The 13,088-nt window shown below is 39.0% G+C and overlaps 1 protein-coding gene across 7 annotated transcripts in view; it reads left to right on the top strand.

Annotated features, from left to right (window-relative positions):
- Positions 1-9,999, top strand: part of UEVLD (UEV and lactate/malate dehyrogenase domains) — a 47,921-nt gene extending 37,922 nt beyond the window's left edge. For 5 of the 7 annotated variants that reach the window (XR_006516751.2, XM_044753108.2, XM_070491324.1 and 2 more), the window contains 3 exons: positions 4,644-4,707; positions 6,348-6,471; positions 7,289-9,999. Coding sequence is in view for 4 of the 7 variants with exons in the window: in XM_044753108.2 (XP_044609043.1) it covers positions 4,644-4,707; positions 6,348-6,471; positions 7,289-7,456 (356 nt within the window). In the remaining 3 variants the exon portion in view is untranslated. The remainder of the gene's footprint in view (positions 1-4,643; positions 4,708-6,347; positions 6,472-7,288) is intronic. The other 2 variants (XR_011495936.1, XR_011495935.1) reach the window with 1 other exon arrangement.
- The last annotated feature ends 3,089 nt before the right edge of the window (positions 10,000-13,088 follow it).

The following is a 13,088-nucleotide window of genomic DNA, read 5'->3' as shown; positions in this document are numbered from 1 at the left end:
CCACTCCCCACAGCTTTCTTCAGCCACAGGAACCTTTGCCCACTGCAGTTACCTCCCCCGTAATCCCTTCTCCCTCTCTCTCAGCATATTCAAATCTCAGCCTTCAAGGTCTAGGTCAAGCCCTCCTTACTAATGCTATGAAGCTTTTCCTGGTCACATCATTCCACAGTGATTTCTTCACTCCTTTGAGCTAAAAGCTATTGCTAGCTCTATAGTCATTAACCATATATTGTCTCATGACGTTTATTCTTTTGTTAAACCGCTGTTTATTCTGATCCAATTTTAATTCTGTGTGTGCACCTTCTTATTGAAAGTGTAAATTATTAAGCTGTACTTTTAGTTGAAAAAGTTGTACATTCACATTGCAAAAAAATTAAATAGTACAAAAAGATAGGCAGTGAAAAAGAAGTTTCCCTTAACGCCAGACACCCAGTCCTCTCCCCGGAAGCAGTTACAGTCACCAGTTTTTTGTGTAACCTTCCAGAATATATGTGCCTAGACAGGCACATATATGAAATATACATCATACATCATTATCCACCTTGCCCCCTTACTCACCAATATGTCTTGGAAATGATTGCATAATTACATAATTACATATATAGATCTCCTTCATTGTTTTTAACTACTGGATATACCAAAATTTATTTAACTAGTCCCCCTCCTAAGTTACAGTTTTTGAATGAAGAATATTTCACAATATGGTTGTATTAATATCTCAAATTGTAAAAAAAATAAAAGATGGCATGACGTGATAAATAAGCTGAAGGCATTGTGCTGACTGCTGTTGGAGGTTTATAAATGTGTAGGAACCTGTTCCTGTCTTTAGGAAGCTTAGAGGCTAATACAGGGAATGACTATAATAAAAGGCAGTATTAACTTGCTGTGAGAGAGGTCCACGGGCACAAGAAAGGGATATGTTAATTCTGTCTTGAGCTCTCAAACGGGAACTAGAAATAGAGGGGTGTAGGTACATGTGAATTGGGGTCACTTAAATATAGTATTATGTAATATTTGACATATACAAAGGAATACATATAGACTATATGTATGTTTTAAAGCATAATAATAGAACAAACACCCAAGAATCCACATTTCAATTAAGATCACCTGATTCCACTGAGGCTCCCTATGTACTCCCCAGCCCAGCTCCCTGTCTCCCATCTAGCACCACTATCACATCACCTTTTATCCTGTCTTCTGCTTTGTTTCAGAGTTATAGCCACAGATAGGTATGCTTACCTTGGCTCTGAAGCCAGAAATGGATTAGAGGCTCCCTCTGCTGGTTTTATGTGTAGAAAGCAACTGGTTGTATTTTTGCATAAGTGACACCACCATAGTAATAGCAATTATAATTATTTTTTATTGAGTGCCTACTAGTATATTAAATGCTTTGCATACCTCATTTAAATTTTACAAACACACTGTGAAGGAGATGGGGGTTTCCCAGGAAGCTTAAGACTCAATGAGGTTAAATACTTTGCCTGAGGTTACACATCTAGTAAGGGCCGAACTGAGATCTGAATCCTGGTCTGACTCCAAAGCTGTGCTTTTTCTTGCTGTGACTTAATTAGATACTTGATCTAAAGCATTTAGTTCAGTGTCTGGCACAGAGTAAACATGCAGTGAATGGTAGCTGTTACTACAGGGATCGGAAAGATGGTGATGAATAGAAAATTGGCAAAAGGACACGTAAAACTACGCTTTGAAATAAAGCAACATGAGTATTTGGAAACAGAGTTATAAGAATAGCAGGTGTGTAAGTAAAATTATTCTCTTCAAGTATTTCAGAGACAAATGACAGCCATAGCCTGGGGGAGGAATCACATGACATACGAAACCCTTTCGGATCTGTTTCCTGCTTCCCTCCCCAGCTTCATCTTCTGCCATTCTGCCAGCCCTTCTGTGCTAGTCAGATGGTCAACTTGCAGCTTCCTGAATGCTTCATGTACTCCATGCCTCCCCACCTTTGTACCTGACGCTTCCTTTCCCTGAACATACATTCACTTGGCTAACTCCTGCTTCCCCTTCAAGACTGGGCTTGAGTGCCACCTCTCCCAAGAAGCCTTCCCTAATTCTCCATGTTAAGTAAGTTCACACCACTATTATAACCATTATCACACTGTGTTACAACTGCATATTTACCTGTCTTTTCACCCACCAGACTATAAGCTCCTTGAGCTTGGAATGGCCTCAGTAAATGTGTTTTAACTGAATGAATGATCCTGATGCCGTCTTGTTGTGACCAAAGGTCATTCATATGATGCCCCACCAAATTAGATAGTCAGCAGAACATATGCTTTGGAGCTGCTATTTTCATCTGTGAGATTGGAATCATATGTAAACTGCAGGTAACTCCTTCAAATGATGTTTTAGAAATCCAAGGCCTGGACCTCAGAATAGGGTGTTAGACCATCTGCTTTGGGCATCAGTCTTACCTAAGGAGTAGGTGTTGTGTGTAATGGAAAAAAGCCATCCTCTGGTCATTTCTCAGTAAAATTTTTGGGGCCAGAGGATTACTGCTCTTGAGGAATAGAACCAGAAAGATTAGGATAGATTAGATACAGTATTTGAAAGGGCTACTTAAACTAGGGTAGACATACTTTTAGGAAGTTGAAGGGCTGGGCAGTGAATGAATAAACAATGAAACAATTAAGTCCATCTAAACTTAATTGAAAATTTTCGTGACATATCACAACAAATTTGAACATAGTGAAGCTTTCTCTCTCTCGCCAAGCATTCTTTTCTCATTTCTCTTGGAAGTCAGGACTCAGAGAGGAAAAGTAAAGAATGTGACTCTGTGTGTGTGTGTGTGTGTGTGTGTGTGTGTATATATATATATATACACACACTTATGAATAATTTTCAGATGTTTTTTGTCTTTTATACCTACATTGCCCCCTTTTTTTTGGTGAGGAAGATTGGCCCTGAGCTAACATCTGTTGCCAATCATCCTCTTTTTGCTTGAGGAAGATTCCACTGAGCTAACACCTGTGCCAGTCTTCCTCTATTTTGTATGTGGGACGTTGCCACAGCATGGCTGATGAGTGGTGTGTAGGTCCACACCCAGGATCCAAACCTGCGAACCCTGGGCCACGGAAGTGGAGTGCCTGAACCCAACCACTATGCCACTGGGCCAGCCCCCCTACCTTGCCCCTTTTATTCATCTTTCTAAGGTCTATAAATGCTGTATTTCATTTAGCAGACATTTCCCCCCAATTTTCCCTTTATTTTGAATATGCTAATAATGTACAAAAATTTTTTTAGAAAATAATTCATATGTAACCTGTCTATCCAAGTAAAACATCTTTTAAAAATCCATTACTCTGGGGGCCGGCCCAGTGGCACAGTGGATAAGTTCACACATTCCACTTCGGTGGCCCGGGGTTCACTGGTTTGAATCCTGGGTGCGGACCTACGCACTGCTTGTCAAGCCATGCTGTGGCAGGCGTCCCACATAAAAGAGAGGAAGATGGGCATGGATGTTAGCTCAGGGCCAGTCTTCCTCAGCAAAAAAGAGAAGGATTGGCAGCAGATGTTAGCTCAGGGCTAATCTTCCTCAAAAAAAATAATCCCTTAATCTGTCCACATGTATTTATAATTTTCATATAACAATTATTGGCTTTGCTTTTTTTTTACTTAACATAAAAACTTTTCCATGTTTTTCAGCTTAACTGTTACAAGTGTGTTTTTCTCTTTGTTACCAAACATAATTACGGATTGTGTGTGAGGTCACTTATCTCCTGTGTATTCTTCACCATGGTAAAGAATATATGGAGAGGACACAAACACATGATCCCTGACCCCTGGAAGCTTATGATCAGTGTGAGGGAGGGAGGCATCTGGATACAGAGAGTGTCCTTTGTTGCTGACACATCACTAAATGGCCTAATTTTCAATGCAGTTTAGAAGACATATCTTAAACAGTCTTATATATCTGAATGTATTTTTGTTTTGCCTACCCAAATACAGATTTGTATCAAAGAATGTCTTCACACAGATGGCAAACAGATGAACATTAGAAAGATTTCAAAATGCGTCCTGCAATCTCTATTTAATATTAAAGTGTGGTATAAATATCCCAGTCATGTGCATAGCTTTGAATTTTTGAATTGTTTTTATAAATGTGTAGTGAGAGGAAATGGTAACCCAAAAGATCCCCTTAGAAAACAGGAACCTGCCTCTCTAACGGCGATGGAAATCTAGCCCAAAATAGGTGACCAAATTATTCCTCACCCAGTGAGAGGAATTAACCTCAGTGTGTTTCCCAGTGGAACAAATAGCAAGTGCTTGCTGCTCTTGGGAGCCTATTACACACAGCCTCTCGAGGAAAGAAAGCTTTCTCCTTGCACAGTAAGGTGGCCTCGGTAGAGCTGTTGTCGAGAGAGCACAGGTAAGGAGGCTGCAGATAGACTTTGGGGATCGTGTTTTCCGGCTGACTGCAGCTCCGTCTTTCTCACCCCAGGCAGTCAGTAGAGCACATTCGGTGCCATTGGTGGAAAAATGTAACTGTTGCCAGCAGGTGGGAAAATGTTTATGTCAAGTTTAATACAGATATCCTTGCCTGCAAATGATCATTCATCACATCCTAATCCGAAGAGAGTTACTGACAAAATATAATTAATTTTTCATTTAATTTTTAGTGCCCACATGGGGTGGCCAAGAGGATGTAATGAGTCATAATTCTCAGATGCAGCTGTCCAACAGGTAACACTGAGTGTAGATTTGCATTTATCCAACCAAAAATCATGTACTTCATAGCTAACATAACAGCTATTCACACAGCATGGACTCACCAGGCTTCTGCAAAGAAAACAAGCAAGTATGGACAAATCCATAAGCACAAGGGACCACTTTTCTAGTCTTTGATTTCTTATCTCAAAGTAGATCCCAGTGCTTTGCAAACTCTATTGCAGATACAGAGTTGACACTTAAAGGGCAGAACAGGTTCCTTATTTGTGATTTACTGCTCCTTTCTAAACATCTGAGGATATTAAGAATTTTCTTACTGTAGAAAAGAATTTGTTCATACCACCTAAAAATTAATATGTATTTATTAATCACACATAAATACATTTGGAAGTTAGTCTAATATGAATGGATAAGTCATATTATCCAAGTATTATCCAGGCAAAACCAAAATGTAATGCACAGATCCTTGTATCCTTTGCCTTTATTCAGAGGCCTTCCAGGGTCTGTGCCCTTAAGTTGCACTCTACACACTATATATTTTCGTGCAAAGTCTTCTTTCACCATCACATAACATACTTTCCTGCACTCTGAGTGGTGGAGATTTTTAGCTTTCTAAACCTTCAGTTTATGGTTTTCAGAATATAACTAGGGAGAATATTCTCTTATTGAGAAGCGTAGTGTGTTGTATAATGCATTCTAATCTGATTCTCTACATAACCCTGCATTTATAGTTGTAAAAGGAAAAAAATTCAAACGTGTTTGTCTAATTTATATCTTTTTAAATTATTTACAAAAAGAATGTATACTATTATAAAACTTGAAATACTGCGGATATCTATAAAGTGAAAAGCTGGGGGTAATCCCATTCTCCACTGTCACCATTGTCAACAGCTTAGTGTCCACATGTCCGAACGTTTTTTTCAACGTTTCTGCAAACATTATCATTATTATTTTTATAATGATAGGTTTATGCTATTCATATTATCTTGCAACTTGCTTTGTTTCCTTAATAATAAATCTTGGACATTTTCTGATATTGTACATATAAATCTACCTTATTCTCCTCAAGAGCTACGTGACACTACATTTGGGTAGTGATTTATGTAACCACTTCTCTTTTGATGAGTTGTTTCTGAAATTTTTGCTGTCTCAAACGAGGCAAACATGCTTATTATGTATATCTTTGCCCACTTGAGCAGATTGCTGGAGGATAAACTTCTAGAAGAGACATTTCTAGATCAGATGTTGCCAAATCTTCCTCTTAAAAGACTGTATAACTTCACACTCGCATCAGCAGTTATGGGAACACCTGTTTCTCTGTAGCTTCTCCAAAAGTAATCAGTCTCTTTAAACTTTGCCAATTTTGATAGGCAAAACTGGTGTATTTATTGTTTTAACTCATATTTAGTTAAATTTAGTGGTGGTGAGCATCTTTTTATGTTATTAGGCCATTTGTATCTTGTCTATGTGAACTGCCTATCTGATATTCAAGAAAAGCTTCATTAGATTGTCTGTAGGCTTTCCTAACAGTTGCTGTATAACTCTTACTTCTGTGTCATAAAAATATCTAATTAATACCTTAAACATGGTGTAAAACTAAATGTGCATATTTTGTGCATTTTCTGAGATGACTTTTTTTATTTTTTGTAATCTAGAGCTATGGAACTGTTACAGGTAAAAGGTCAAAGATCTTGGTCTGTCGGACTATCAGTAGCTGACCTGGTTGACAGTATTGTGAACAATAAAAAGAAAGTGCATTCTGTATCAATTTTAGCACAGGTAATTGCTATTCTCATTCTCTCATCATATTTTTAAACTTTTATATTACTAATATAAAACCAGAAAAAGTGTTGTTCATGCTGCAACCCAGGTGTCTGCGATATCACCGGGCTTTAGAGTAACACGTGCGAGGAGACAGTTTGGTCTTAGCCCTTTCCTGCTTGGCTGTGGGAAGTCTGGGCTTCTACTAGGTTGCCCCTTGCTGCTGTGTGATTTTGGGGAACTCCCAAGAAACGTTTATATAGTCCATAAAAGTCTTCTGGTTGTCATTTATCACCTCAGCCAGCCAGGTCGCCCCAGACTGCCGTGCCAGCTGGTCTTAGGAGGCCATCAGTCTGCTTCTGCAGTTCAGTCTGTCCTTTCCACTTTATCCCAGGCATAAAGTCCCTACTAAGAGGAGGCACAAATGCTTAACCACATTTTCTTGAAAACTTAGGAAAACCAGGAGGGAAATAAAACATGGAAAAGAAAACTTAAAACAAGTTTCTGCTTTTGAGCCCAGAGCTCATGTCATGCCCCTCCCTAGGGAATCTATTCTGACAGTCTTTTTTCTTAGCCCCTCACCTGCTACCCATATTGCAGGGGGCCAGCTTACCTCCCCACAAAGTGAGTGTCTTTGACCAAGGTCCTCCCATCTCATGAAAATTTTCTGAAACAATAATTTGAGTTTAGAAAATAAATGAACAAATTTTTTTTTTAAAGTTCAACTTATATCACTTTGTACTAGGACTAGAAAAGCAAGAAAGTATCCATATTTATAATATTAATTTTTTTGCAGTGATTCAGCTCTATTATAAACCCTATGTTTTCATTTCAGGGCTATTATGATATAAATAGTGAAGTGTTTTTAAGTTTGCCTTGCGTTCTCGGAGCCGGCGGGGTATCTGAAGTCATCAAAACCGCAGTGAAAGAGGACACAGTGACCGAGAAACTGCGGAGCAGCGCGTTGTCAATCCACGGCCTCCAGCAGCAGTTAAAGCTTTGATTCTGGAGTTGAGGCTCCCCTGGAAGGGAAGGGCGTTTAACTGTGCCAGCATATATCGGGTTGAGAGCTTCTCTGTCTTATTATTTATCCTTACAAACTGCTGGGTTAAGGTGGATGGTTTCTCGGTGAGCTGTGTAATTTGAATCCTTAGGAAGTTAGATGAGGAGGAACAAAATCTAATTTGCTTTGCTGTTCTTGAGATGTCTATACCGGTCTTTAAACCTGCAGCAGAGAGAGACAGTCAGCTGCAATATGCGTCACTTAAAATTATGTATCCTCAACTGAAAGCACAGTCAGCACTTTGGGAATATTTTGAAAGTGGTATATTTTTAAAAGAAAACTATCCTTTGACTGTTATAATAAACATGGTAAGCTGAAGGCCCAGTATGGATTTATAAAATCTGTGCTGGGTGCACATTCAAATGAGCCACAGTTTAAGGTAGTAATGTTTCTTCTTTAAAATACAGTTGGTAGTAATGGTAACGCATTTCGTTTTCCCTCTTCAAATTAATTAGCTACCAAAAAAGGAAAAGAATTTTACATGTACTTTAAAATTGTAAAAGGGAAAGTGAAATTTTTTAATATATGAAGAAAAAGTGTGGTTTAATTTACAGTGGGACTGTCTTTCTGGAATTTTCTATAACCTCTTCCTGAGGTATATCAGATCTCCAACATCTCATAAACTCACTGTAATATTAGTAGAGCCATAGAGAAATGTGTGTTTTTAGTGGAAACAGATTATGAATAGAAGCCAAGCAGTTTACTTTAAAGCTAAAACATAAGGCTTTCATAAAAGCCACTGGTCTTAAGAAGGAGAGGTTGGATGGACTGATTGTTCTGAGCAAATGCTTTAGCCACTCCTGAAGAAATGATTCCGAGAACATCCGCTTTGGTGACGGGTCAATAACAATATCTTCACGTGTGATATAGCATATTATTACTAATGTGATTTGCAACTAATAGTCACAACTGATGTCAACACTTCTTATATTTTAGGGGGTGTGATGAGTACTTTCTTATTTTATTGAATTCTCACAGTAACCCATTGAGGTAGGGACTATTATCATCATCATTTTAGAGAAGAGGAAATTGAGGTTTCGTGCCCAAGACCTCATGGCTAAGGGGCACTTATGCATACCACCTTTCCTTTTTCTAAGCACTAGAAGGGGGAAAAGGCCCAGCAGCCAAAATAGTTAGCACAGCACCCTAAAGCTGGGGTCTATAAACTTCCATTCTCATGTAGGGGCTGACTTTTTTCTCAGCATAGTGTTTAGAAACACTGATTCCCTAACTTCCCAGACTTGCCCTCAGCAAATAGCAGAGAGGGGTATGCACTGGGTAGGTGATTATTTATTTAGTCATTCAGATAGTATTGCTGGGAGCCTGCTATACAGCAAGCACTGTATTAGGCACTGCAGATACAGTGGGGAGCACACCTGGACTAGGTACAAACCCTCATGGTCCTTATAATGTAGTAGGGGAAACACAGGAATCAAATCTCACAAATAAATGTATAATTGCAAGTGTAATAAGTACTGTGAATAAGTCCAAGGTGCTCTGAAAGCATATAATAGGTAGACCCAAACCTGGTCAGAGAGATAGGAGCCAAATGGTCTGTAAGGGCAGACACAATCTAGGTAGAGAGGAAATAGTCAAACCAATACTGATTTAGTATAATAATGGATGCTTATAATGATGAGCTTAAATCATAAAGAAAAGGTATAATTATATTCAGGGTCCAACATTTAAGAAAGTAGGAAAGTATTTAATACACTTGGAAAGATTACCACCAGAATTAACTAGGATAAAAACCTGGACATTTGAAGAGATAAGCATTAATTCTGTATAATTTGGCTACACTAGTAGATTATCTTGGTGTTACTCTAACAATGTGTCCTCACTGTCCTTTTGTATGAAATAGGAAAGTAAAACTGAAAAGAACCATTCCTTGTGTTTTTTAAACTAGCCTTTTCTAATATCAGATATCTAATTAGAAATTAGATAATTTCTACTATGCTCTTGAACAATAACCAAACTGCAAGATACTATAAAATAGACAAATTACCAAGAGGTCACTACATTAATTATAAAAGGAAAATGTCAACACAACAAATACTTACTGAGCATCTAATGTTATTCCAAGTACCGTGTTAGAATCTGAGTATTCAAAGATGAGTAATAGTCCTTGCCCTACGGAAGCCTACAATATAGAAGTAATTCTATCAGATACTTCCTTGAGTGTTGAGTATTACCAATCATGTTGTAAGTTCCATATGTAAGTCAAGAATCAGTGCCACTGCAGCCTCACTATGATTTGGGGATAATTTGACATTCATAATTTGATATGTTTCTCTCTATTAACTTCCACTTTTTCATTTTCTGAAGATCATGCAATGTCTCTTCTTGTTACGATTTTTAGTGGGGCTTGGATTAAAATGCTTCCTGATACTGTAGCACAGAGATAAATATTTATTTTCTAATTTACACTGTAGTTTTCCTTAAATATCAAGGATAATGAATAAAATAAACTTTAAAACCACCAAGAGATGCCTAATTTACTGAGTGGAAGGAAATTATTGACGAGAAAGATTCTTTCATATAACTCATACAGTACCCGGGTATTTATTTATTTTGTTTTAAGCGGCTTAAGTGCAAAATGATGAGACTGGATTTTGTTATTTGTTTTCAAACTTTTAAAAATTATTTTTAGCAAGAAAAATTTTTAAGCAATATATTACCTGCAGTCTCCCAATTGATGAAAGCGTTGCTCTAATTGAAGGTACTCCTGAGTAAGCTGTGGCTTTAAGAATAGTTTGAAAACCACATTGCTTTTAAGTGATATAAAAGAGGTGCGGTGAAAAGATAGACTGTCCTGTAGTTTGGTTTGACTGGAGCTGTATGCTTAAGCAATGTGTGGTGTCCATATCGAAAAAAGTGATGCCTGTTGGGATAGCCTCTATTTTCTATGTGTGTGTTGGTAACAGTGTATAATGATACTTCCATATGGTTTCAATTAGGCCCTCAGTGTATGTGACCTTCTCTTAGATGCCGGTTTAGAAGAGAATGAATTCTACAGCCTGTTCCTCGTTAGCACTATGCAAAAATCCAAATTCTCATCCTTCACATCATCAAACCCAAGCTTTACAATACCTTGATGACACTGGACTTATAAAACTGGTGGTGATGTGCAGTAATAATGACGTATCAATGCCCATGAAGAACTTTTATGGGTAGTGGAAATTTGAGATCGAGCACTTACTCTTGCACTGGTCAAGGCACTGAGTATTTGAAGATGAGCGTGCCCTCAAAGACTGGGACTTTGACCGTGGACAGGCTGGTACACAGATAATAGTGGTACTATATCTGGTACCACTGGAAGGTAGAATGCAGCCTGTATTATCATTTATGCCTGGGCGCATAGAAGTTCTGACTTAGGGGAGTGGTTTCCTGGAGAAGAAATGACTGCCTAGTTTCCCGTGAAACAAGGGCTCTGCACTTTGCCCTTGTGAGTATATAGTATGAAGAACTTTTAAGGTTAAAAACACAACCAGCTGAGAGGGGCAGAGCAAAATGGTGGGGTGAGCTGACCCGGGATTCTCTCCCCTCCAAAATACAACAAAAGATTGGAAGAACTGAATTTCAGAGAATAAACATAATGCCAGCTCGTTAGAGACCTACAATACCAAGAAGGCGGAGATCATAAATCCTACTTACAGCCTCGGAGGCGCTGGAACGGTAGGAGAACATCGCTCCCTCCCCTAGAGTCTGCGATCGCTGCAGCATGGGTCGGGAAGGAGCAGGGGAGGGGCCGCGTGACCGGGGAATCATCCAGGACTCCTGCCGCTGATTCAGTGGAGACCCGCTGACGGGGGGGGGGGGGGGGGGGGGGGGGGGCGGGGGAGGGAAGCTTCCATCCGCGGGGACCCTATAAATCAAGGGCCTTGGGAGACCAGAGAACAGAACTGATCTGAACCCAGACCGGTGCATGTGAGTAACAGCCCCTCCCCCCTAACAAAGCCAGTGGGCGCAGCCATCTTGCCCCAAGGCGGAGAGCTAACACGCCGCTCTCGACCCCCATCTAGTGGCGACAGGCTGTAACTGCAACTGAATTCTACCACCATGAGAAAAAACCGCTCCTCTACCATCCAGCAATTTATAAAAGCCCCAGACCAGAAGGAAAACAATAAAAACACAGAATTAAGTCCTGAGGACTTGGAATTAGGTAAGCTAAGTGATAATGAGTTCAGAGCAGCTATAATCAAAAAACTCAATGAGGTAGAGAGAAAGAGAAACAAGCCAAGTTCTGGAGTTACTTCACAAAAGAGATTGAAAGGATAAAAATCAAACAGAATTACTTGAGATGAAAAACACAATGGACCAGATAAAACAGAATACGGATTCCCTGAATGCCCATGTAGACAACATAGAGGAGCAAATTAGCATAATCGAAGATAGACAGGCTGAATGGCACCAGACAGAGGAAGAAAGAGAACTAAGAATTTGAAAAAATGAGGAAAATCTCCGAGAGATAATGGATTCAGTGAGGAGTAAGAACATAAGGATCATAGGAATTCCCAAGAATATGGAAAAGGAAAATGGAGCAGAAAGTGTGCTTAACGAAATTATTGAAGAGAACTTCCCAAATCTAGGGATCAACGGAGAAATGTGTGTAGAGGAGGGTTTTAGATCTCCTAGATTTGTCAATGTAAAAAGAGCTACCCCATGGCACATAGTAGTAAAGTTGGCAAAAAGGAAAGATAAGGAAAGAATACTCAGGGAAGTAAGAAAAAAAAAGAGAATAACCTATAAAGGAGCCCCTATCAGACTGTCAGTGGATTTCTCTACAGAAACCCTACAAGCTAGGAGAGAATGGAGTGACATATTCAAAGCTTTAAAGGATAAAAATCTTCAGCCAAGAATACTCTATCCAGCAACAGTTTCCTTCAGATATGAGGGAGAAGTTAAATCTTTTCCAGACAAACAAAAGTTAAGGGAATTTGTAACTAAAAGCCCTCCATTACAAGAAATCCTCAAGAAGGCTCTCATACCTGAAAAAAGAAAAAAGGGAGAAAGGGGACACAATCCACAGACTAGGAAGACTGATGGATAGAACCAGAACAGGATAGCAAATATTCAATTATAGCGTTAGGGTAAAGGTAAGGAAACTACCAAAACAAGGACGATCTTAGCACTCTAACTACCAATTAATAAGACGAGTTGGAAGAAAAAAATGAAAATAATTATTTAGGAGGGGAAGAGCAAAGGGTCTAAATCAGTATTGGTCAAGTAAGTAAGAGAACACCAGAGAATAGACTATATTATACACGAGATCCTAAATACAAACTTCAAGGTAGACACTAAAATAAAGTACAGAACAGAGTCACAAATCATGAATAAGGAAAAATCTAAGAAACCCAGCATAAGAAATTGCAGTCTTAAATGTGTAGTCTAAAGCAAACAGGAAAAGAAACGCAAAAAAACAAGATAATGAGCGACAGATTAACAGCATTAAGTCCACATGCATCAATAATCACTCTCAAGGTGAACGGATTGAACTCTCCAATAAAAAGACACAGAGTGGCAAAATGGATTAAAGAACAAGATCCAACAATTTGTTGCCTCCAGGAAACAC

Source organism: Equus asinus, chromosome 20 (genome assembly GCF_041296235.1).
Source record: "Equus asinus isolate D_3611 breed Donkey chromosome 20, EquAss-T2T_v2, whole genome shotgun sequence".
Classification (NCBI taxonomy): domain Eukaryota; kingdom Metazoa; phylum Chordata; class Mammalia; order Perissodactyla; family Equidae; genus Equus; species Equus asinus.
This window is presented reverse-complemented; position numbering and strand designations above follow the sequence as displayed.